Source organism: Syngnathus scovelli, chromosome 5, assembly GCF_024217435.2.
Source record: "Syngnathus scovelli strain Florida chromosome 5, RoL_Ssco_1.2, whole genome shotgun sequence".
In the NCBI taxonomy this organism is placed as follows: Eukaryota; Metazoa; Chordata; class Actinopteri; order Syngnathiformes; family Syngnathidae; genus Syngnathus; species Syngnathus scovelli.
Genome location: NC_090851.1, coordinates 4568515 through 4592658, shown reverse-complemented (window position 1 = coordinate 4592658; position 24144 = coordinate 4568515). Strand labels below are relative to the sequence as shown.

The following is a 24144-nucleotide window of genomic DNA, read 5'->3' as shown; positions in this document are numbered from 1 at the left end:
GAAACGGTGATACATTATTTGATCATCTTCTCCGATAATTTCCTAATAGATCTCTTTGTTATACATTTTTTTGATAAAATTTCATCAATTACAAATCATTTCTTTTCTGTGCACTGTGCTGATGAAAATGTTGTTGTCTAAGTTATGATTTTACGAGTTTGGCAGTCGGGTGAGTTTAAATTTTAAATTCTGTGTACTTGAAACTCGCCTCGTTTCCCGCAAAATCGCAGAAACCGAGAGCGGGTGCGCGTCACTTCCTGATTCCAGTAGCCAATTGCAGCCGACGATTCACACAGTCCGGCTTTCATTGGCTGACGAATGAGCAATCCTCTGTTGTTCATTATAAATTGAAAGGACGCCGCACGGCAATAAATTACCAATGCGTGGTTATTAATGACATGAAAATTATTCAATCTACATCCGACATAAGAGCAATATTTGTGTCTGTAAGCGGCAACCCGGGACCGCTACCGGTATATTTACCGGTAAACTATGCTAGCCTTACGAGCTAACTAGCCAGCGACCAGCTACTCGTCGCGTCCTGTTCATCTTCATGGGCTTCCGCTGTTGATTCTTCCAGGCTTGTGCTGGGGGCAGCGAGGCTAACAAATTGATGCCATCCGCCAGGGTAGGCTGCCTTTATTCAGGACAAATACACACAAAAGCGAACTATTTAGTCAGCATAAGTTTCACGCCGGACGAAAAGAGCACCGACCCAAGCTAAACAAGCGTGTTAGCAAGTGTGGTTTCGCTAGCCACCGTGCTAGTGGTGACGGCAACTTTTGCGGCACAGCTATTGTTTGTCTTGTGATTGTGTGTTTTTATGGCAATATTATGTCTGCTCATAGAATTCCGGCCACATTATGAGCGGGGCGGGTTACAAAGCGAACGGCGCCGTGTACCCCGCCTCGTCGGCGATGTTGAACTCCGTGAAGAAGCCGAAGATGGAGCAGATTCAGGCCGACCATGAGCTTTTCTTGCAGGCCTTCGAAAGTGAGACTTCAACCCTTGATGCGTTGTTTTTTTAGTTTCATTTTATTTGAATTTGCAAACAACAGTGTATATTTAGTAGTTTGTTCAGTGTTTGATTCTGATCGGGTTATGGATGTTCCCCTAGGCCAAGCAGATTATTCCCCCCCCCAGCCAATAACTGAGAAGTAGCATCAAACTGTCATTTATTTTACTGCAGAGTGGTAAATTTTGTAATAAAACATACTGAGTACATTGTGTGATATTTTATTTTTTGAAATATTTTGGAGTTGGTTGTCACCAACCAAGGACCATTACTCGTTTGCAATAGTATAGTAAAAAACGAAACTGAGAGGGGGGGGGTACCTCACTTGTTCGCGTCAGTCCTAAATGTAATTAAAACCAAAGTGACTCATTTGCTTTACACTCATGACATTTCTTTTTGTTTAGAATTTTTTATGATGTATACAGCACATGGTTGGCTAAAGAGATTTCTTTCTTTCCTAGAGCCGACACAGATATACAGATTCCTTCGCACCAGGAACTTGATTGCAGTAAGTTACAGATTTGTATCCATTAATGCTTTTAAATAATAGAATTTCTAAACAAACAATTACACCCTGCCTTGTAGCCGATATTTTTGCACAGGACTCTCACCTTCATGTCCCATAGAAATGGTCGCTCAAATGCCAAAAGGTACACAAAAGCCGAGCTTGTGCATCATGCCGTTCCCAATTGTGATCTTATGAGTGAAAGGAAAATTCCGAATCTCTCTCTTTTTATTTTTGTTTCCAGGAAAGCATTCAAAGTCGATACCGTGTTACAAACTGTGGAGAAGATGAAGGGAGAGCAGGAATCTCCCAGGTATCGTTGGATGTTACGATCATTTAATGCTACTAATAGCCAAATAGTCACATGTACCCTAATTTTGACGTTTGTGATTTTTAGCTTGTCATCACATCTGCAGTTAACCTTCACTGGGTTCTTCCATAAGGATGGTAAGTGGAGCTAGGGCTGCAAAATCTTGATAGGCTTGCCGGAATATGAATATCGACACACCTTGGTGTCCTCTGTCTGGAAATGACACAAGGCAGAAACGTAATGCAGTAAAACATTATTAGTGATTTTTTTTCTTTCTTCCTCTGACTGACATCTCTAATTGTGAGAATACTAAAGAGCGTGTGTGTGTGTGTCAAGGGAATTGAGTCTGCGTGCATGTTGCTAAAGTTCCCTACAAAGTATTAAATATAATCTTGCGTGAGGTGGTGATCCACTCTGACTTTCCTTCTATTCCCGAGAATGTCATTGTCTCTTTCCTTCGTCTAGAAAAGCCATCTCAGAACTCGGAGAATGAGCAAAATTCTGTCTCCTTGGAGGTGCTACTTGTCAAAGTCTGCCATAAAAAACGCAAGGTAAGGCGTCGCATTCAGCCTCACAAATCGCACCATCTTGTTCATTCTCTCGTTCTTCGGCTCCTCGCAGGATGTCAGCTGCCCGGTTAAGCAAGTGCCTACAGGTAAAAAGCAGGTGCCTTTGAATCCTGACAGCCAGCACAGCAAGCTGGCTTCCTGTCCCTCCTTAGTGGTGTCCAGCAACGAGTTTGAGCCTAGCAACATCCACATGGTCAAATCGTACTCGCTCCTCTTCAGGGTGTCGCGCACGGGCCGGAGGGACGCCAATGGCCTGCCCAACGGTGAAGCTAACGAGAACATTGGTAAAAGAAATGAACCTCGCAAGGTCCACAGAAGAGCCTTCTGTGAAACAAATGTAATGACGGCCCAAGTGTGTCTGTGTAGATGTGAGAGATGCTCAAAGTAGAAAGAAGAGGAATTCCTCTCCGAAGGACGAAGGGGACACAACCGAGACATATGTTGCTCAAATGACAGTCTTTGATAAGAACAGGTACATTTATTGATCCTTAATGAAACCTTTGAGTGTCGAGTTGAAACCAAACCTGTCTATGACCTGTGCAGACGGTTGCAGTTGCTGGATGGAGAGTATGAGGTGTCCATGCAGGGAATGCAGGACAGCCCCGTGAGCAAGAAGCGAGCCACGTGGGAGACGATTCTCGACGGCAAGGTGTGAGGCTGGTGCTCCACGCGCGTCTTCGAATCCGCTTTGTCATATCGGACCACTGACCAAAGTGGCGCGCGTGGCCTATTTCAGAGGCTGCCACCGTTTGAAACATTTTCTCAGGGACCCACGTTGCAATTCACTCTGCGCTGGAGCGGCGAGGCCAGTGGGAAGTCCACGGCCCCTGTCGCAAAACCTCTGGCTACTCGAAACTCTGACACCCATGGCCCCGTGGAGACCAGGACTAGTCACCACAGAGCAACACCTTTCGGTAAGATCCTTATTGGAGCTGCTACTCCATCCATCCATCCATCCATCCATCCATCCATCCATCCATCCATCCATACTCTGCAGAAAAAAACGTCTTCTTGGCAACAAGCCCAAAGATCACAACTTTGTTCAAAGTCACCGTTCTGCTCATTGAATCGTATGCGTCAGAGCGAAATATCCTCCCGACGCCGCTCTCAACGGCATAATTGTCGAACCCTCACACCCTGCACAGTCATGACAAGTTGCACAGTCACCCTTTGACCACAACAATGTTAGTTCAGTGATCGTGACTAATGAGCACTTTTGCGGACTACATTCGGTCAAATAGAGATCGAGAAAGTTCGCCGTGTTCACAGTCTGCTAAAGCGTGCCGTTTAAGCACTGCTTGAACAAATTCCTCTGTGTTGTTTTTCCAGCAGTGAAAGAGGCAGTCAGCACAGACATCCATGCGAGGAACGAACCCGTCCCGTGCGAGCCGCGTCAAAAGTTACGGATATTTTATCAGGTAGGCGCTTTGGTTATTTTAAAGTTGGTTACGCGCTTTGGTTTTGGGGGGGGGTTGTTTGCGAGCGTAACAATCGTAAAGCGTCACCAATGATGTGACTGACTCTCACTTTGTCACTGTGACCTTTTCCGTCACAGTTCCTGTACAACAACAATACGCGGCAACAGACAGAGGCGAGGGACGACCTTCACTGTCCTTGGTGCACGCTGAACTGCAGCAAGCTCTACAGCCTCCTCAAACACCTCAAACTCTCCCACTCGCGCTTCATCTTCAACTATGTGGTAAGAAAGAACCATCAGGTCAGCTTGTGAATGGAAACTTGAAATTTCCTTTGAGAGTAATATTGCAGTCTGTGGTGGTGGGGTGGCACTGTCTTTGATCATGTTTCTGCCCCCCAACTTCTTTGACTTGGCAGCCTCACCCCAAAGGAGCGAGGATAGACGTGTCCATCAACGAGTGTTACGATGGCTCATACGTTGGCAATCCTCAGGACATCCACAGTCAACCGGGCTTTGCTTTCAGCCGCAACGGCCCCGTCAAGAGGACCGCTGTCACTCACATTTTGGTTTGCAGGTACTCTGTTGACCGACCGCATTGTGGAAGCTGCGTTGACTTGAATGGCTGCTTAAATGGTGGAAGCAGCTAAACAATGAGGTCACGGGGGTCACGTCAGAAGGCCTGATTCTTTGATTCTTCTTTTGCAGGCCCAAGAGGACCAAGCCAAGCCTGTCCGAGTTTCTGGAGTTGGAGGACGGCGAGTTGGAGCCGCAACGGACCTATGTGAGCGGACACAACCGTCTCTACTTCCACAGTGACAGCTGCATGCCGCTGCGACCCCAGGAGATGGAAGTGGACAGCGAGGATGAGCGGGACCCCGAGTGGCTCCGAGAGAAAACGGCAACGGTGAGCAAGAACTGCCAGTAGCAGGCATTTTCTGCTGTAATGGAAGACGGACGGCGGATAAAAGTGTTTGGTCGAAGCAAAAACCGTCGGCGCCGCGATCAGCACCGATTGTGTACGATGTGCTATTTGTCCAGCAACTGGATGAGTTCACCGATGTCAACGAAGGGGAGAAGGAGGTTATGAAGCTATGGAACCTTCATGTCATGCAGAACGGGTACGTGGACACTAAATCATCATCATCATCAACGGAATGTACTTTGCGCAGGAGGCCATAACTCGGGGCTCGTGATTTTGCGGCGATAAAGTTATGTTGTGATCTGCGCGGCAGGTTCATAGCCGACAACCAAATGAACCAGGCTATCATGCTGTTCGTGGAGGACTGCGGCGCGCACATTGTTCGCCGCAACCTCTGCCGCAACTTCCTCCTGCACCTGGTGAGCATGCACGACTTCAACCTGGTAGGCACGGCCACCATCGACCGGGCCATGACGCGCCTGAAGCAGATCCAGGAGGATCTCCCCGAGGATGCCGAAGAGCGGCAGGAACGTGCGCTCCTCGCAGCGGCGGGGACCTGCAACGGCAACGCGCCGTCCCCCGGTGCGGGGAAGCAGGGCAAGAGGACAAAAAGCGCTCTCACAGACTGATGCGGGCCCCATGCCTGGAACTTGTAGTAGTCACAGGGGAAGGGTTCCCCCCCAAGGGTTCCCCCCCTTGTTCCAATAAATATTTCCAGCCTTTTGGTGCTAAGAGGTGGTCAGCCGAGTGACTGACTGACTGACTGCAAACAAGCAGTTTGTCAAACTTGAACACAACCAAATATGAATGATGCACAAGTGACTTGCCCGCATCAAAGAGGTTCTGGGTGAATATGAATGCATTCTAGGGGTGGGGAAGCCCCGATTTAGGAGTATTTGAACAAGGCCTAAACAATGTTATAACCCACAAATGCTCCGTTCCGTGTGTGTGTGTTCATATATGCATATATATTCATATATGTATATATATTCATGTATGTATATATATATGAATATATATATATTCATATATATATGTAAAATCATATTTTTTTAATAAAGTCACAATGGCCCACTGAGGAGGACTGGATCCTGGTTCTCCACCATTTTAATGTTTCCTGCTCATCGATGAGGATCATCAAAACTACAGTTGAAATTGTACTCGGTAACATGAATTGTACACGTCCGTGGTATGACGGTAGCCGTGTCTTAAACCCTTAGCTGATTCTTTTTAGCACTTGATGTTTTTATTATGTAGAGATATTCATTTTGCGTAAGTCAGCGCTGCGCCAAAACGTGGCATGCAGCCTCCTGTTTTTCTTATCAGTGGAGACTTGGGAGAAATTGCATTTTAGTATCACTGTTGATACTGTGAGTCCAAGAAATGTCAAATAGTTTGTGCCATAAGAGACTGTGCTTGCCTTCCCACCCCTAAGAAAGCAGATTTGAGTTGATTTTAGTTTTCTTCCTGAGCAATAGAATTTGAACAATCAGTTAGATTGGCGTTTCAGTGCCGTGCAACTAACTAAGTGGTTATAATCTATATTTTGATTACATTTTTTTTACTGGGTGACTGGACAAACTGTCAACGATGGTCCACCAACAGCCCAACGTTTTTAGAAGTATCATTTCTTGATTAAAAACAGGGAGCCTTTTTTTTTTTTTAATCTCCAAAACACCCAATTGTGAGTCATGTAAAAAAAAAAGAAAAATTACACTTGAATAAAGTCACATTCAACCTCATTTGGCCTGCATTGTTTAGGTGGGCCTTTGGTTACTGATGATGTGCTTGCAATGGCCACCTCTTTCTTACCTGCCGTAAGTGGACAAAATCTGGAGCTGGCAAGAGTTCCCTAAAGCATCATTTTCAAAACACTTCAAGGCATTTTCATTTGCTTAACTTTGTCTTGCTGTCTGCTTCTATCCATCAATGGGTGAATCTTTCCATATTTGGCAGTCTGAAGGATATTAATGATGACATTTTGGTTCACTCTTATCCTGTATGTATATTTTTTTCACCATAAAGTTTAGAAAGTGAAACCAAATCTCTTATATTTCCACAATGAGTTTCTTTTTTGAAGACCCTTCAATTTATGAAACTTAAATTGTATGTAATTGCTGTGTGGAAAAATCCTAGCAAGATTTATTTTTAATTCTATTTTGCATTGTACCGATGGTCTTTTATTTGGCATTGTATAATGCATACTTGTATGTTGTATTTAATTATGATCCAAGTCATTATTGTCACGTACTGTATGTTTGATACAGACGTTCGAGCAAAAAAAAAAAAAAAGATTCATTTATACAATTACTTGAAAGGCAACAAAGCATGCAAAGAAAGCCTTTGCTGCGTGACGAGGGAAAAGGTATCGTCGTTATGCACCAGGAGTGGCGAAATAAAGGAGTGGCGTGTACAATTTGCAATTTGCGCCGATGACGTCACGAAGCCCCCATCTTTTTCAGTTCACCTGCGCTTTGACACTTTATTCTGTCAAACGTACACTAAGTACACACTTGCGTGGGGTAGTAAGGCAGGGTCACGCAGGTGCTTCAAAGAGTTACAGTTCAATAAGTCCGTTTTTTTTTTTTTTTTTAGGTCACCTGCGATAGCATTTTGTAGCGGTACAAAAAAAATACGCGCTCTTTTTTTTTTTTTTTTTTACACACAAAATGAAACGATAATGCCTGAAAAGCAGTGGGAAGAACAAAATCCTATTGAATCCCCACCCCGAGATTGTTCCAATAAAATCTTTTTTTTTTGTTGTTGCAGGATTTGCTTCTAAATGATGGCCTGTGCATTGCGCTTACACAATCGTGTCCAAATGATTTAGGGCAGTGGTTCGGTGAGTTAGTCGCAGGGGTTCGGCCGAGCCTCCAATGTGGAGGTCTGAACAAACCTGATTTGTAAAAAATAAAACAGCAAAAGTCAGACTGATTTGCAGGTGTGTAATTCGTTGAGTTCCTGCATTGTGTTTTTTTTTTTTCTTCGAACAAGGTGATGTTCATGCACAGCTCATTTTATGCACCAGAACAAAATATCAATGTCTTGAATTTGGATATTTAGGGCTCAAGGTTATCTCGTGAGGATAGACGAAATAAAAACAAGCAATGCGCCATCAATGGTACGCAACTGGCATGATAGGGAAAAAAAACCCTCACACAAAATATATTTATTAGGATCTTGTTTGATATCAAACAAAAACAATTTGACCAAATACCCGTACGTACTTTTTTTTTTTTTTTTGCCGCAAACGATAGCAATATGACAATTTCACTCGTTCAATGTGCGTTTTCATTGTGATATTCGTTACATCGTGTTTTTCGGGCTGAGTTACTCGTGTTTGCGACTTTTTTGAAGTGGCGCGCGTAATTTTTGGGGATCGTTATTACATTTCGTATGGACGCAAAAAAAGACGAGCCAGCCGCTATATGGCGTATGACAAAGGGGGTTATATAAGGTTACGCGGCCGCTTTAGCGTACGTGTATGACGCACGCACGCACGCACGCACGCACTCGTCAGAAAGTTCCCAAATGCAGCCAATGAACGAGCAACAAATGTGCAAACTTTCCAAGCGCCATTGAAGATGACGCCGATTGAGCGCTTTATAGGAAGCTCGCTCGCTGAGTTCTTACGGCTCGTTTGGTTCATTTTACTGGCCTGCTCGCACCTCTTCACGCGGCTCCAGCACCAGCTCCAGCTCCAGCAGGTCCGAACGCTCCCTCGCTTCCTAGTCATCCTCGAAAGAAGATGAACTTCTCCAAGCTCCTGTGCTTGGTGCTCGTGTACAGCCAGCAATTTGGGCAAGGTAAGGGCGTTGAATTCAATTCCTATGTTGCTAACCATTTTGCGCAAGCTTTTAGGCGCATGAATAAAACTGGACTTAGGAGAGAGACGACGCTTTTGTTGTGTGTGTGTGTGTGTGCCTTGCTTTTTCTCTGCCACGTCACTTATACACGATAAAGAATAAATTTTGATTTTTGTTAACAAATTGAAATCAATGTTGCATTCTTAAACAGAATGTGGCGCTTTTTGAATAGAGATTACACGTTACCTTGATTTCAAAGAAAGCCTATTTAAAAAAAAAAAACTTTTCTGCAAACGGTATACTCTAAAAAGAATGAATTCAGACTTGTTTTCCCCAACAGTTAAAGGAATCACATTTTGCATTTTGAAACTGAACGTGGTGGGTTTTTTAATCAAAATACGTTACCTAGCTTTCAAAGAAAGCCTATTAAAAAAAAAACATTCAAAACCACTCATGGAAACTTTCATTGCAAAGAGGTATCCACTGTTAAGAATAAATTCAGATTTTTTAAATTATTTTTTTAAACAAAGGGAATCACATTTTGCATTTTCAAACGGAACATGGGACTATAGCTAATCACCAAGTGTTGCCTCGGCTTCAAAGAAAGTCAATTTAAAACAAAAGATTTTAAACCACTTTCATTGCAAACCGGCCGTCTACATTTTTTAAACAATAAAGGGAATAAGTTTCCATTTTCAAACCGATCATGACATCGTTTAAAGTGTTACCTTGGTTTCAAAGAAAGCCTATTTAAAAAAAACAAAACCTTTTAAAACCACTTTCATTGCCAACTGTATACACTGTTAAGAAAAAAATTCCGATTTTTTTTTTTTCAACAAAGGGGATCAGATTTTGCATTTAAAAAAACAAAACATGGAATTTTCTGAATATAAAAATGTTTTCTTGGTTTCCGACGAGAGCCTATTTATAACAAAACATTTAAAACCACTTTCATTGCAAACCATGTACATTATAAAGAATCAATTCGGATTTTTTTTTTAAACGGACTCATCACATGATTTTTTTTTAAACGGACTAATCACATGTTGCATTTTCAAACCGAACATGACGTTTTTTAATATAATAAAAAACATCACCTTTGTTTCAAAGAGAGCTTATTTCAAACAAAACATTTAAAACCACTCATAGAAACTTTCATTACAAACGGTATACACTATAAAGAATAAATTCAGATTTTTGTTTCAAATTCAAATGGGAATATTTAGCATCCACAAACAGGACATGGCGTTGCGTGGGGGGGGGGGGGGGGGGGAATCACAATGTTAACCTTTGTTTCAAAAGAAAGCCTGTTTAAAACAAAACATTTCAAACCACTCATGGAAGCAAACAAGAAGGGCGAATTGAATTTGGTCTTAATAGCGGATTACAGTTTGGGGCCAGTGCAGTTTCATCTTTTTCTCTCGCAAACAAAAAAGTAAAGAACAATTGACAATGGCTAAATGAATATTCAGAAATGAAAACGGCAAAATGCGTCTTAACAGTCTTTCCTCAAATGTGTACTTTGCACACAGACCAGACCAGACCAGAGTGAGTGATGATACACCTTGCCCTCTTCTGCTTTTCTAGTGCTGACAGCGGTGCAGACAAGTGAAGATTGCCAGGGCACCGCTGGCTCAACTGTGACGTGCAAGCGCAAGAAGGGCGAAAAAGTCAGCTTGACAATCTCAACCGGAGCTACTAATACCAAATGGATGAAAGGAACTGTTGATATTACGGCCGAAACTGATAAGCGTGAGATTAGTGATGACGTGAAAAAACTGACGATCCTGAACCTGGCAGAAGGCGACGAGGGAGAGTACACGGCCGGCACATCACCAGAGGAAAAGTTCCAGGTCCAAGGTTAGATGTTGCAGGAAAGCCGCTGGCCACACAAAAAAGCTTCTTGTGCACCATTTCCTTCGCACAGGGCACACACATGTTTTTAGAATGTGCGCGCGCACAGGGACAACACGCACACACTCCACACAGGGAAACTCTCTTACGCTCAGGACAAAAGTTGGAGAAAAATGTCCAAAATTTGACCAAAATAGCAAAACATCTCGGCGTCCTTTTCAAAGGGTCCACTTAGCGCCACAGTCTTTGCTCCAATGTACTTTGCGCACGCACAGACCAGAGTGAGTGATTATGCTTTTCTTGTGCTGGCAGTGGTGGACTGCATCGGTGGCAATAGCGCCGCCACACCCGGGCTGTGCCAGGGCAAGCCAGGTGGCAGAATCAAATTGGCGCTCAGCGACGGAACTGTCAGCTCAATCGCCTGGAAGAAGGCGATGGAGAAGATTACGGCCAACAACAAGTACCCAGGTGGAGTCGACAAGGCTACCCTGACGATCATGGACCTGGACGACACGGACGAGGCAAAGTTCACGGGCGGCCAAAGCGGCGACGGAGAACATTTTTCCGTCCAAGGTTTGATGTTGCAGGAAAGCCGCTCGCCACACAAAAGCTTTTTGTGCACCATTTCTTGATATAGGCACAATCACGCACGCACACACATTTGCAGGCTTGAGTGAGAAAAACTAGAAGGTGCACATGACAGCACCTTAGCCAAATGATTACCAAACAATTTTGCTAAATGTACACTCACAATCCATCCCGTGTTACCAGAATGTACATCTGCTTTTCTTGTGCTGGCAGTGGCCGACTGCTTTGGCGCGGGAACTACCGTGACGTGCGAGGGCAAGCAGGGCAAAAACCTCAAATTGAGAATCTCAGAATCAGTTACTGGTGCTGATGTCACCTGGGAGAAAGTGGGCGGCACGCTCCCCGAGGGCTGCGAGAAAAAAGGAACCAAGAATGCAGGTCTGATACTCAAGACCCTGGCAGCACCCGATGCGGGAACCTACAAGGCCACCTACGACAGTAAGACTGTGTCCTTCGCTGTCAGCATTCCGGGTGAGTTTGATGTTGCACAATCCACTCGGTGGTACGAGACCCGAAAAGCTTTGACCCGAAAACATTTTGCGTTTCATTGGCAGTGGAAGCTAACCAAGAAGCTAGCCCATTCAGCGGCGCTTTTTCCTTTACAAAGCGCACTCGCGGTGCTGCGTGCAAAAGTGTGCGGCAAGTTCAAACGTTGCCAGCTGACCTTTTCCAATTGCCATTCTCCCATTCATATCCGAAAGGCGGCGGCGGCGGCGGCGGCGGCGGCGGCGGCCGCGGCAATACCACTGACACAGTTGTTGTGCGCACCAAGCCCAGAGACGAGAACGGCCAGGGCGGCGGCGGCAGCGTCCTGTCCTACTCACCTGCTCTGCTGGTGACGGTCACCCTGGTGCATCTGCTGCTTCAGCTGGCCGCCTAGAAGACAGCAAGCCGAAGGTGGAGGCAGAAAAAGTGAGCGCCAGCCACTGCATGCATTCTGCCATTGATTAGCCACTATAGGCGCATTTAGTCATTGATTAAGCTTACATTTACCACTGTAGGTGCATTTAGTTGAGTTTTGCCACTAGGCGGGCGTATTTAGTCGTTGATTAAGCTTACCTTTGCCACTCGCTGGCGGCGCATTTAATCATTCATTTTCGGCTTAGGTTTGCCACTGTATGCGCATTTTGCTTTCGATTGATAATGCTTTTTGCTAATCAAACTCGATGTTCTCACCCCCCCAATAATCAATAAAATGATCACTCAATCCTTGTTTGTTCTGAATGAGCTCATTCATAAATGGTGAAGGGTGAAGTTGAATTTTGATTCTGCGAATCCAGATCTTCCTTCAAATTGTCTTCACATTTATCCTGGCAAAACAAGGTTGAATTTGTGTGAGGCTTGGTGTTCTTGAATTTCTGCTTTATTATGCACATAAAGTATTTACGTGGTTTATTTTTCAAGCCCTTTGTAGATTTTCCCTTAGGCCGCATTGCTTGAGCAGAATGCTCGTTTTGAGTTGGATTGCAAGCATTGATGGTCATCCGTGAGTTGCGGCCGGCCCTATGTTTTTTTTCAATCAGATTTCCACGCTCCTGTTGCTCACCGCCAAATGACCAACGCAGCATTTCAGCCGCTGCAAATCCGTGCAGCAACTATCGCCGAGTGTGCGATGAGAAGGTATCCAATCCAATATTGATTCTTTTTATAGCACCCCCAATGTATGTAGAAACGTTCGATACTCCCGGTTTTTAGTCATCTGAACATTGTATACGGCTTTCATATTTCAAGATCGCAATCATCTTAGACTTGAAATAATCATTTAAAATCACACAAATCCAGCAAATCGAGAAACATTTTCATCAAGTCCGATCAAATAATTATGCTCTTTTGTTGCACAATTTCACACTCTGGAGAACCAAGTAATATAAGAAATAATTACAAGGGTGGCAACCAGTTTGCCATTTAAGTTTGCCTTGTCAAAGAGTTCTGCATTCCTAACAATAAATAACACCCCAAATTCAACTTCCTGATGATGAAAACTGAAAAGACCCATGATGTGAAGAAGGTTCGACTCCCCGGTTAAAATGCTTTGCAGCAGGGGCGTGGAAGAAGGAAAAAAAAAAGTGCCTCAGTTTGCCGGCTACCAGCTAAAGCGTGTTTGTGTGCGTTGCCAGATGGCTAAGCAGAGGATTTGCTGAGCAGCTCGTAAAAAGCCAGCGCTTGCAGCAGAGCGTCGCAGAGCTCTTCTCCTCCGCCTCTTCTGCTGCTCATCTGGAACCAGTTCCTGTATTTGACCAGCAGCTCTGGCGGGAAGTTGATCCGTGGCATCTTCTGCGTCACGGACTCCGTCATCAGCCGCCGCACCACCTGCGCCCCGCTAGTCCGTGACTCGCCCACCATGAGTCCGAAGTGGCGTCCCACGGCGGTCCGCATCATGTTTAGAACTCTGTCATGAGAAGAGGCTGCTTAAGATGTGGGTCGGCGTCATCAGAAAGTCAAGCTCATAGAAAAAGCGTCGAACCTGGGAGGAATGTTGGTGTCCTGTGGGAAGTTTCTGGGCTCCAGGAGCGCAAACAACATGGCCTCCACCGCCCTCAAGTGCGCCATGACTGGGAACAGCGCCGTGTTCTGCACTGAAATGGAGGGCTTCTCGATGATGTAAAAGTCCGCCGAAGGGAGGAGGGACACCACCGCTGACACCTGGATGCTCACAAAGTCGCACGCCATTTTCGCACCACGGGGTAGGTCATCGATTAAAGAACAATGAAGAAATCAAGAACGAGACTCACGTCGTTTAAGTATGACGACGCCATGTAGGTGCCCTTTAGGAAGTTTGGACAATCGAGGTGCTGCCAGTCCATGACGCTCATCCCTCGGCCCACGTGTGCCCACGCTATTCGATTAGTGGCGCACACGAGTGAAACGATGGAATTGGCATCCTGGATTTCGCAATGACATCATGAAAACAAGATTCATCAAACAATTCAACAGTATCTTGCCAATGACATTGTGGTCTGTGGCAAAAAGAACCATCCTTGCTGGTGTAAAGTCACAAGGATGTTTACCTCCAGCCAGGACCTGTCCACCTCAGGCCTGATAAACTTTGCGAGCTGGATGCGCACCCTCTTCCTCTTCCCCGGGTTGAGGATGGACTCAAACACCACAAGGGCGCTCTTGTGCTTCAGCAGCGGCACGTTAACCACGCTCTCCAGTGTCTTAAAGGGGCCGTGTTTGCTCCGGTACTCCACGATGTTGGCCGACTTACGCCCTCGGAGGAGCTTGACGCCCGCCAGCTCGGTGAGCGAGGCGTTGTTGAGCAACGTAAGGATGGCGTCGCGTTGCTCCGAGGAGTAGCAGGCATCGAGAGGAGCGGCGGGCCCCTCGCCGTCATCATCCTCTTCGCAGGGTGGTGAGATGGTGCTGTTGAGGTTCTCGAATCCCGCCACTGGGATTCTGCTCCTCCAGCAGCACGTGCACTGAAGGTAGCGCAGCTCCATATCGGAGGGGGAACCTGGTCGCGGGTAGCGGAACAACCCTGGGTGACCAATATACTGACCTACACAGAGAACACAAGTTGTTTATTACGGGTGGTAAGTACACATTTGATTCAACTTTTCAGGTATCTGTATTTTATAAGCAAATAACTTTTACTCCTAAAGTTAAAAAACTATTAGGTGCACTTTGTAATTCTTACGCTATTTTATCTGCTTAGTTGCCTATTCATGTGGATTAGAATATAATGAATGGGGGGGGGGGGGGGGGGGTATACCTTTAAGATGTGCCCGCCCCCACACACAAACAAGCGATTTTACGTGTAAATCCCAATTTGTGCTAGCAAACTATCCAGGCGCTGCAATGAAGTAGGCACCTGAATGCTACTTACGGCTATGGGCAACAGACGACAACACTCGCCTGACGACCCACATGTTTACTACTGAAGTCTTTCAAAAACTAATTGTTATATTAATTGGGTCATTGCGTTAAGTATTCTGTTGCTCGGTCTTGTAGTTGCTGTCCGATGCGTTAAAAATGTCCGGTATAAACAAGCACATGGCTATACGTTCCGTAGATCTTTTTTTTTTTTTTTCATATCGTTTTTGTCATTTTTATTTTCCAAACCGCGTTTTAAAAAAAAAAAGGGACTTGATCTGTATTTACAATAGCAGAATTTATGCCAAAGTTGAAAAGTTATGTAAAGTTACCTCCCGGCCTGTTTTTTTTTTTTTTTTTACTTTTTATTTTTAACTTTCCTGTTGTCATAACTTTTTGAACATCAAACCGTTTGTTCTCATTAGGGTTGTGGGAGAGCCGTAAATTTAAATTGTAATGTAATATTAATAAAATAAAAGTGTAAGGTTGTTTTAATAACTTTTAGTTTCTGTTTTTTCAGATGTATTTTTTTTAGTTAATTTATTTTCTTATTTTTTTACAATCGTCACTTCCCTATCTCGGTCAGCTGATTTGGAGGGGCGTGGTCAAATAAACTAGCTACCTCCTGCTAAATTCTGTCAGAGTAGATTAGCTAAATTCCCTGCACTTACATCGAGGGTTCGCTCTGCACTTTATGTCTTACGACTCACTTGGTAACCTAAACGTCGTATTTTACAAATATTTTTGCTTATCCACTTGCTATCAGCGCCGTGACATGCAAACGTAGCGGCTAGCTAGCTATCTTGCTAGCTGGAGGCTGTGCGCGTCCTCCTTGCCCACGGGAGCATAAATGTGTGACAAGTTGTGCGACCGTGGCGTAGGTGAACAACACACCAGGGACGATGCGCAAGGACGTCAGAATCTTACTGGTTGGCGAACGTAAGTGGACCTTTTCATTTATATGACTGCTATGCTGCGTGATGACTATCCGCATGACTTTAATATAACTGAAGGAATGCTATTTATTTTCCACAGAATGCGCTTTCCTTTCATTATTGCAACAACCACAAAGCCATCTTCAACGCGTGTTTACACACCTGGTTGTAGTGTGTGTGGAGTTTGCATCTCCTTATTTGTTCTCACATTTGATTGATCAATAAATGTCCTTCATACATACAATTCTTAAAGACGCTACTGTAACATGACACCCAACAGGCAACCTGGTGGTTTCCGCATACACCGTAATGCGTTTAGATTTAACTCTGTTGAAACATCTCTATTTTATTCATTGGTCAATAGATGGTCTAAGGTTGATGCATTGACCACTCAATTCCTGTTTTTGGATTAATAGCCAAGGTGGGAAAGACGTCACTCATCATGTCTCTGGTCAGCGAGGAATTCCCAACTGTGGTAAGGATGACCCCTTTTTTTTTTTAGTTAGATTTCACAGAGAGTAAAAGTCATCTCATGAAAAGAGCTCAGTCTGACTATTGGAAGTGACGTGAATGTTTTCTCTCAGGTTCCTTACCGAGCTGAAGAGATAACTATTCCTGCAGATGTCACTCCAGAAAGAGTCCCCACGCATATTGTGGACTATTCAGGTACAATTAAAAGCCAGAGAGTAGGTGTTTCTATTGTGCGACCTGTCAGAAAAACCTTCATGAACTACACATGCCGTGTTTTAAGTAGCATTTCAACATTTGTTATTGTCACACATTTGTAAAAAACAAAAAAAATACAAAGTCTAGCAGAATTAAAAAGCCAAACAATTTATTGTTTGAAGATGAGCCGTATGTCGGTAAACTTATTCTTTAATGCTCATCATTCGCCGCCATGCTGTCTAGTGAATGTCTGCTTTTGAAACGAATTTATACATTTAATTAATGTTGAATGAACTGTCGTATTGTACTGAGTAATCAAGCTTATTTTTAAAGTTTCATTTGTTATATTTTTATTTTGGTTTATCATACCCTTTGTCTTGCCTGCGCAGATGCTGAGCAGACAGATGAGCAGTTGTTCCAAGAGATCTCAAAGGTCATTATTTTTTTTTTTCCCCTTCATGTAAAGTGAAGGACTGACTTCAACAAGTACTTACTGGCCTCCTGTCTCTTTTCCTGTAGGCAAACGTGATTTGCATTGTGTACTCGGTCAACAATAAGACATCGATAGAGAAGGTAATAATAATAATAATAATAATAATAATAATAATAATAATGACCATCCTGATGCTAATAGCTAGGTTCTAAAGGCTAGCTAGTACTGCTGCCACACAGTTCTGAGGTTCTGGGTTCAAGTCACAGTGCCGACCCTTGCCCGGTGTGGAGTTTGCATGTTTACCCCGTTTCAATAGACAATGATATAAAACAGCAATATGAATCGCAACGGGTGTACTAACCCTTAATATAACGGCGTAAACAGAGTATTTCTGGGAATAGTTTGACCACAGCGTTTCTTTTGTTCTTTGGTTTAGGTGACCAGCTATTGGATCCCCCTCATTCTTGACAACACGGACAAGGATAGCAGGTTTGTGTTTTGTCTACATTTTAGAGCAGCACTTGTTTTGTTTTGTAGCGTTGTCAATCAAAACTGAGAATTGGTGTCAGAATATTTGGTGAAATGTGATTGGTAGATAGATTTTTTTTCCACTTGATGGGGTGGGCAAGCATTCCAGAAACGCAACTATTTGTGTACTGTAATGCGATGATAGAAAGTCAACTTTCCACAACGTGGCCTTTAATTTTGTATGTGTGTTACTGTGTGGCCAGGGTTCCTCTCATCCTGGTGGGAAACAAATCTGACCTGGTGGAGCACAGTAGCATGGACACCATCCTGCCAATTATGAACCAGTACAGCGAGATTGAGACCTGTGTCGAGGTGGGAAAGTTTTCTCACTCATAAAACAGCGCAAGCGCATTAATCTTATCGACTCAATGGGGTCATTAAAAACGCATCATGAAATATTTTGGGGATTTTCTATCATAATGCTGAATAGCAGCCACTGTTAGTTGCAGTACCAGAATATTTTTAGCCCCGATTTAATAACCTGCCATGCCATCTTAGTTTGTGATTTTAAACTTTAATATAAGGTAGTTTAATCATCTTTTGGGGTTTGGAGACGACTAAACTAATGCTATTCTTCTGAGTTAATTTGTTAAATCTAGTGGCATACTAATGCCTTCCCACATACGGGTCATCACCTGTCTTTTCGCAGACAGGATAATCAGAGCAGTCAGGGTGCTCAGACGGATCCTGTGTTTTAATACCCTGTCTGACCGCCCCTGACACACACACACGTGGACATGCACGTTGGGCAAGAAAATGTCCCAAGGCTTTTTTTTTTTTTTCTTCCACCCATTCTTGTTTTTAGTGCTCCGCAAAGAATCTGAAGAACATCTCTGAGCTGTTCTACTATGCCCAAAAGGCGGTCCTCCATCCCACGGGGCCTCTTTACTGTCCAGAGAAAAAAGATGTAAGTGTTAAATACATACATGATGAATACCTGATGAATTGTAGTACATAACAATGCTTAAGATCTCAACATAATGTGTGTTGTTCTTTCATGCCACACATTTATAAGTTTGAGACACTGAAATTTTGATTTTGACTTATTTTTTTTATTTAGCTGCTCTCTGTTAATTTCTCATCAGTATTTTATTCATTTATTTAGCGAAATAATAATTGACCTGGCCCATCTGTCTGTTTGGGAAAAAAAAACAAAAAAAAAAGAATGTGGCCCTTGAGCAGAAACATATGAATGTAAAAGCATCATAAATTTGTATTTTTCTTTCTAGATGAAGCCACTCTGTATAAAAGCACTGACGCGAATCTTCAAAGTGTCCGACTTGGACAACGACGGTATTCTCAACGATAGTGAGCTCAACTTCTTTCAGGTAATTAGCTGATACTATTGAAAATCGCCCGCTTCCAAAATGATTCAACAAATGTTATTTTATGTCCGCACAGAGAACATGTTTCAACATGCCATTGGAGCCGCAGGCCTTGGAGGATGTGAAAAATGTCGTGAGGAAAAATTTGAGTGATGGAGTGTGCGACAATGGGCTCACTCTAAAAGGTTGCCACTCTTAAAAACCCGGGCGCTCAATTTGAGGACATTTCTATATCTCGAGTCTTAATATGAGCCATGTCGCTTCTTTCTTTTCCCGCTTTAGGCTTCCTGTTCCTCCACACGCTTTTCATCCAGCGCGGGCGCCACGAAACCACGTGGACGGTGCTGAGGACGTTCGGCTATGACGACGACCTGGAGCTGAATCAGGACTACCTCTTCCCTCCGTATGTTTTGTCCGTGCTGGCCGTCATTCTCAAATTCTTCTTCTCAAGTGACAGATGATTTTGACGGCGGTGTTACAGGCTGAAAGTTCCCCCTAACTGCACCACAGAGCTCAACCACACAGCCTACCTCTTCTTGCAGAGTGTCTTCGACAAACATGACAAGGTATAATCCTCGACTGCGTCTTTCTTTCAAGTCCGAAAAGCTGCTCAGCCTGCATTAGAGTTTATAACCTAAGTGCCCCCCCCCCCCCTCCCCACACCTACTGAAGCTGACCCCCTGCTAAGGCATGATTTCCCTTGCTGAGAAGAGAATTAGCGGTGAGCTTAGAGGGGAAAGTCCGACATTGAAAGTGTATCACGTGCTGTGCTCTGTCTGTGTTATCTCAGGATCGTGACTGTGCCTTGTCGCCGGAGGAGCTGCGGGACCTGTTTGATGTTTTTCCCTACATGCCCTGGGGTCCTGACGTCAACAACACGGTGTGCACAAATGAGCAGGGCTGGATCACCTACCAGGGTTATCTCTCACAATGGACGTGAGTGGCCTCTTTTCTAAAATATGGGGCAGCACACATGAGGCTTGATCCCCATGCAGAAGACAATGATTTAGAGTTGTGATTATCTTCATTTGTGAAAATGTGGCTCTTTGAAATTTATTTAGAAAAATGGTCCACCATTTTGTCTTTTGCCATTTGTTTATTTTCATTTATTTGTATTTCTATATTTTCTTTATTTTGTTTTGGCGGTCTAGGTTAACAACTTATCTGGATGTGCAGCGTTGCCTGGAGTATCTGGGTTATCTTGGTTATTCAATCATTGCTGAGCAGGAGTCCCAAGCAACCGGGATAACAGGTAAACTGGACCGATGCGTTTTTGTCTATTTTTTTTTTTAATTTGGAATGGTTGCGACTGGCGAGCATGTGACATGCACGGGACAGGTCCTAATACATCTTGTGATGCGTTATAATTGCTTCCCCTACCCTGCCCCCATGCAGTGACCAGGGATAAAAAGATTGACTTGCAGAAGAAGCAGACACAACGCGGCGTCTTCCGCTGTAACGTCTTTGGAGATGTTGGCAGCGGGAAGAGTGGCTTTCTCCAAGCCTTTCTGGGGAGGAACCTAATGGTAAACGGTTTACCGTAAACCATAAAATGCGTCAGTCCTGAAAAATAAACAAGGCAGCTATTTGTCAGCGTGGCTCGTCTTTGCGTAAAGATAATTGATTCCCTCAATTGCACACTTTTGTGATTATTCTTGTTTCAGCACCAGCAAATAGTCAAAGAGGAACATAAATCCTACTACGCCATCAGCACGACTTTTGTTTACGGTCAGGAGAAATATCTTCTAGTAAGTGTCTTGCTATAAGACTCGTGACCATCTGAATGACTGTTTAGCAGAAGCAAAACTAAAGTCAACATTTTTTTTTTCCCCTTCCCTCTTTTCATTCTCAGCTTCATGAAGTGTTCCCCGACTTGGACTATCTGTCTGACGCCGACCTGGCCTGTGACATCATCTGCTTGGTTTATGACGTCAGCAACCCGTACTCCTTCGACTACTGCGCCAAAGTCTTCAAGGTACGTGTCAACATGCCGGCCGCACTTAAAAATGAATAAATAAATTCCTGGTTTGTTCACTCTTACTTTCATAGCAACACTTTGTGGACTGCAAGATCCCGTGCATGATGATCGCGGCCAAGTCGGACCTGCCCGAGACCAAACAGTTGTACGGCTGCAGTCCTCTTGAGTTCTGTCGGAAGCATAAAATGCCTCCCCCGCAGTCGTTCACCTGCAACACTGCCGGAGCGCCCGACAGAGACATCTACACCAAACTTAGCACCATGGCCATGTACCCGTAAGTGTGCTCTCGCCATTGACTCGCTCCATGTATGTCACAGGTGGTGCCACTAGGGGGCTGTATTTACTCGCTTTCTTTCCGCAATTGACTTTCATTTCTTTCCAATTTTCTCTCCTTTGCAGATTTTCTTCCAGTCTTTTTTTCCCTTCCATTTTGTTTACTTTTTTTATTTCCTTGTTATATTTTTCTTCTCTTCCCTTGTCTCTTCCCCTATCCTTTCTTTCTTTCATTGCTTCCTGACCGTTCACTTTTTGCCCTTTTCTTTCATGGCTTACTTTCTTGCTTTTTCTTTTCTTCCTCATTTCTTTTTCTTCCTTCCTTTCATTTTGGAATCGTTTACCTGCTTCCTTCATTTTGTTCCTTTCTTTTGTATTTTTCTTCTTTTTCCCATTACTTACCTTTTTCATCCCTCCCTTCACTTCTTCTGTTCCTTTCTTAACCTTTGTCCATTCCTTGCTTCACTTCCTTCCTCTTTCCTTTCTTTTTTTCCCCCGTCTTTCCTCCCCTTCACCTGCTGCAGGTCTGACTTAATATTCAACTTCTTTCCCTTGTGTGCACGTCAGGAATCTGCCGGGGCTTGTCGTGGTGGATGTTGCACCACTTTGCTGCATCCCTCACTTGACTTCCCTCACTTCTCGCATCAGTACACTCGACAGCCCTGTGGCGCTGCCCCCCCCCACACACACACACAGACACAGACTCAAACACGGAGATGCTCACATTGGATCCGTGTGGAGGCATCGCACTTTCGTTTAACTGCATTTTCTTGGACTTGATGTCTCCATATTATTACCGTTTTAATTCCCAGATTTCTACGTAATGTCAGGTCTTTCATCTTTCTCGTGTTTCTCCTCAGCCACGCTCGACTGCGCTGCATGTGCACTTGTAATCGCTGCACCTTCTGCTTGTGTCAGAACCTGCTCAACTCCGAGCTGCTGCAGACGGTCAGGGCCAAACTCCACGCTGTGGTTCTCCGCAGGTTCTAAGCCAAGCTCTTCTTTTTACTCATCCATGCATCACTCTTTGCCTTCATTTCCATATTTCTAAACAAGTTACTTTGCAAGAGATGTATCAAAAAGTATGGGCGGGAAGTTGTACAAAAAAAAAAGCTGCCTTGGAAACTTTCACAATTTATTTATTTTTTCATTTGTCTTTTTCTTCCATTTTCTCTTTGTAGCTAAATGCTTTTGCTTACATTCCTTGTCCAGCGTGTCGTTGAAATCATTTATATTTTCGCTCTTCTTTTTGTTGTCATTTTGTTTAGATTCTCATCTGCGGACTCTTATCCTTTCTCATCATTTTTGTCATCCTGTTTTGCGCATCCCCTTATTCCCCACCTAACTGGCAAATCTTTTTTTTGCCTCTTGTCTGTCTTTGTCACAGACATATGAGCCAAGCGGACCTGAAGAGCTCCACCTTCTGGCTTCGAGCTAGCGTTGGCGCCACCATGTTTGCCGTGTTGGGCTTCGCAATGTACAGAGTTCTGCTCAAAGCGCGGTGATGCTTCTCATTACCTCCCACAAACTCTTCTATACGTAAAGGAACAAAAGTATTAAGACAGTCAACTTAAAGGAAAGAGAAGAAGAAAATGCAATTGGGCAATGTTTCTGTTTGAAATGTGTTTCATTTTGGTTATTGTACATGTGTGGAGAAAAAAAAAAACAATATATTTATTTTGGAGGAATATAACAAGAAGCTGCGAATGGAAGTGTATTACAAGGGAATAAGGGTCTGTTACATAAAAAAAGCCCCCCCTACCAGTTTCCTGAACTTGTCAAACTGTGTAAGAGATGCAATATTTTAAATAGTGATAGTGTACATACTGTAAATAACTCTGAGCTTGACACTTAAGCATTGATAGTATTTATTTTTGGCCTTTTATGGCCAATCGAGTGGATAAGGAATTTGAACGGTTCAATTGACAGTCATGCTGCAATACACTTGCATGTTTCATATTTTCTGACCACATTCCATGCATAACTTGCCATAATTATGTGCTATGTAGCTGAAAGTGCAAAAACATTGCTACCCTGGTGGTCATTTAGAAATATTGAAAGAACTTCCCTGCAGCAGAAGATACAACCATGTCAGTCTGTAATGTACAACTACCCACGGTGCAATTGGATGTACAGCGTTTACCAACCCCCAACTTTTGGAAAAAATAAATCCAAATTTTCTGTTTTGACATCATCTACATTTTTCTATACACTTTATCGATGCTTTCTATTCCAGCGGACTTAGGGAGCAAAAGAGATGTGAGCTGTTTTACCCCCACAATGTAGTCAATTAAAGTCCAATTTAACAAGTGTTTTGCCTCTTAACACTAGATGGCAGTATGGCAGAGAAAATCTAATTAAAACCAATTTAGAACAGACTCATTTGTTAAATCCTGCCATATTTCAGGTTATTCCCACTAAAGCTTATTACTGACCATAGATAGTTTTTTGCAGCAAAAAAATCTTGCTTTTACACCATTCTGTCACTATTGCAACATTCTGCTAAGCTTCTGTCACATCCTCCAGGCACCCTCACATTCACTATTGTGACGTCTCCAGTTAATATATGGGTGCTTGTCTGAACTTCCCCGAGCATTTATTTATTTATTGTAGCTCACTCGAGGGAGAAAGGGCAATTTAGTTTCGTTTATATAAACGACAGATTCTGCCATTAAGTTCACAATACAATCAGTATAACAACACAACAGCAACATAAAAAGAACAAATACATGACTTCAACCAAGCGTATGAGTGACAGTCAGCTGCTGAAAGGGAGGGGGGGCTTTTCCTAATCTCCATCCTGGCTCTTCTCCCTCCGTGTGCGGAGCTCTGGAGCTGAACCAGCCTGCGGCGGAGGAGGACTTCAACACCGACATAGCAGACAGCTCTCACCACAACCCCCTGTGGGACTTCCATGAGGTGGAAATAGCAGACGCTCTAAACGGGGAGACGTGGGAAAAGGTATTGTGACGCACTTTAAAAAAAAAAAAAAAAAAAGCAAGCTTCAGTGTTTACTGACCTCAACCTGGCGTATGGAGCTCAATGTAATGTTCTGGTGTTAGTCGATGATGTCATTTTTATTTATTTATTTTAAATTTCAGAGTCTTCGACTCCTCGCTGCTGTTGCGCAGCATCCTGGCTGCTTCCCAAACTTGGACACTTGCCTCCTCCTCTCCTAACTGGGAATTGATTTCTCCTCAAAAATGGACT

At 43.7% G+C, this 24144-nt stretch overlaps 4 protein-coding genes and 1 long non-coding RNA gene across 8 annotated transcripts in view; 3 read left to right on the top strand and 2 right to left on the bottom strand.

Moving 5' to 3' along the window:
* Positions 1 to 11863, top strand: part of LOC125968823 (uncharacterized) — a 67618-nt gene extending 55755 nt beyond the window's left edge. The window contains exon 5 of the mRNA XM_049720260.2: positions 11685 to 11863. Within this exon, the coding sequence (XP_049576217.1) occupies positions 11685 to 11863 (179 nt within the window). The remainder of the gene's footprint in view (positions 1 to 11684) is intronic.
* suz12b (SUZ12 polycomb repressive complex 2 subunit b) lies at positions 290 to 6477 on the top strand. 2 transcript variants are annotated; one of them, XM_049721326.2, is made up of 17 exons: positions 290 to 628; positions 849 to 993; positions 1477 to 1523; positions 1601 to 1665; positions 1765 to 1833; positions 1918 to 1967; positions 2296 to 2381; positions 2452 to 2683; positions 2766 to 2871; positions 2943 to 3048; positions 3136 to 3313; positions 3732 to 3817; positions 3955 to 4098; positions 4233 to 4390; positions 4522 to 4720; positions 4855 to 4934; positions 5049 to 6477. In XM_049721326.2, exons 1-17 carry the CDS (start codon positions 614 to 616, stop codon positions 5362 to 5364), a joined length of 2082 nt encoding a protein of 693 aa, XP_049577283.1. In that variant the 5' UTR covers positions 290 to 613; the 3' UTR covers positions 5365 to 6477. The 2 variants fall into 2 exon arrangements, with proteins under 2 accessions (XP_049577283.1, XP_049577282.1); XM_049721325.2 differs by having other exon boundaries at positions 291 to 628; positions 3729 to 3817.
* Positions 11864 to 12328: 465 nt separating the features above from the next.
* On the bottom strand, positions 12329 to 14973 carry tefm (transcription elongation factor, mitochondrial). The gene is made up of 5 exons (XM_049721342.2): positions 14810 to 14973; positions 13992 to 14482; positions 13716 to 13865; positions 13448 to 13626; positions 12329 to 13372 (listed from the first exon to the last, which is right to left on the bottom strand). Exons 1-5 carry the CDS (start codon positions 14850 to 14852, stop codon positions 13105 to 13107), a joined length of 1131 nt encoding a protein of 376 aa, XP_049577299.1. The 5' UTR covers positions 14853 to 14973; the 3' UTR covers positions 12329 to 13104.
* A 5-nt stretch (positions 14974 to 14978) lies between these two features.
* Positions 14979 to 23123, top strand: rhot1b (ras homolog family member T1). 3 transcript variants are annotated; one of them, XM_049721327.2, is made up of 20 exons: positions 14979 to 15735; positions 16148 to 16206; positions 16316 to 16397; positions 16787 to 16830; positions 16917 to 16970; positions 17267 to 17319; positions 17562 to 17670; positions 18164 to 18265; positions 18588 to 18686; positions 18760 to 18868; positions 18966 to 19086; positions 19165 to 19249; positions 19474 to 19619; positions 19835 to 19935; positions 20079 to 20209; positions 20348 to 20431; positions 20536 to 20658; positions 20733 to 20935; positions 21795 to 21917; positions 22322 to 23123. In XM_049721327.2, the coding sequence occupies exons 1-20, from the start codon at positions 15699 to 15701 to the stop codon at positions 22437 to 22439; spliced, it is 1983 nt and encodes a 660-aa protein (XP_049577284.1). In that variant the 5' UTR covers positions 14979 to 15698; the 3' UTR covers positions 22440 to 23123. The 3 variants fall into 3 exon arrangements, with proteins under 3 accessions (XP_049577284.1, XP_068506874.1, XP_049577286.1); XM_068650773.1 differs by lacking the exons at positions 21795 to 21917; positions 22322 to 23123 and adding an exon at positions 21061 to 21788; XM_049721329.2 differs by lacking the exon at positions 21795 to 21917 and having other exon boundaries at positions 15029 to 15735.
* Positions 22379 to 24096, bottom strand: LOC125969390 (uncharacterized). The gene is made up of 2 exons (XR_007481536.2): positions 23954 to 24096; positions 22379 to 23871 (listed from the first exon to the last, which is right to left on the bottom strand). It is a non-coding gene; the product is annotated as an uncharacterized lncRNA (long non-coding RNA).
* Between the last annotated feature and the right edge of the window lie 48 nt (positions 24097 to 24144).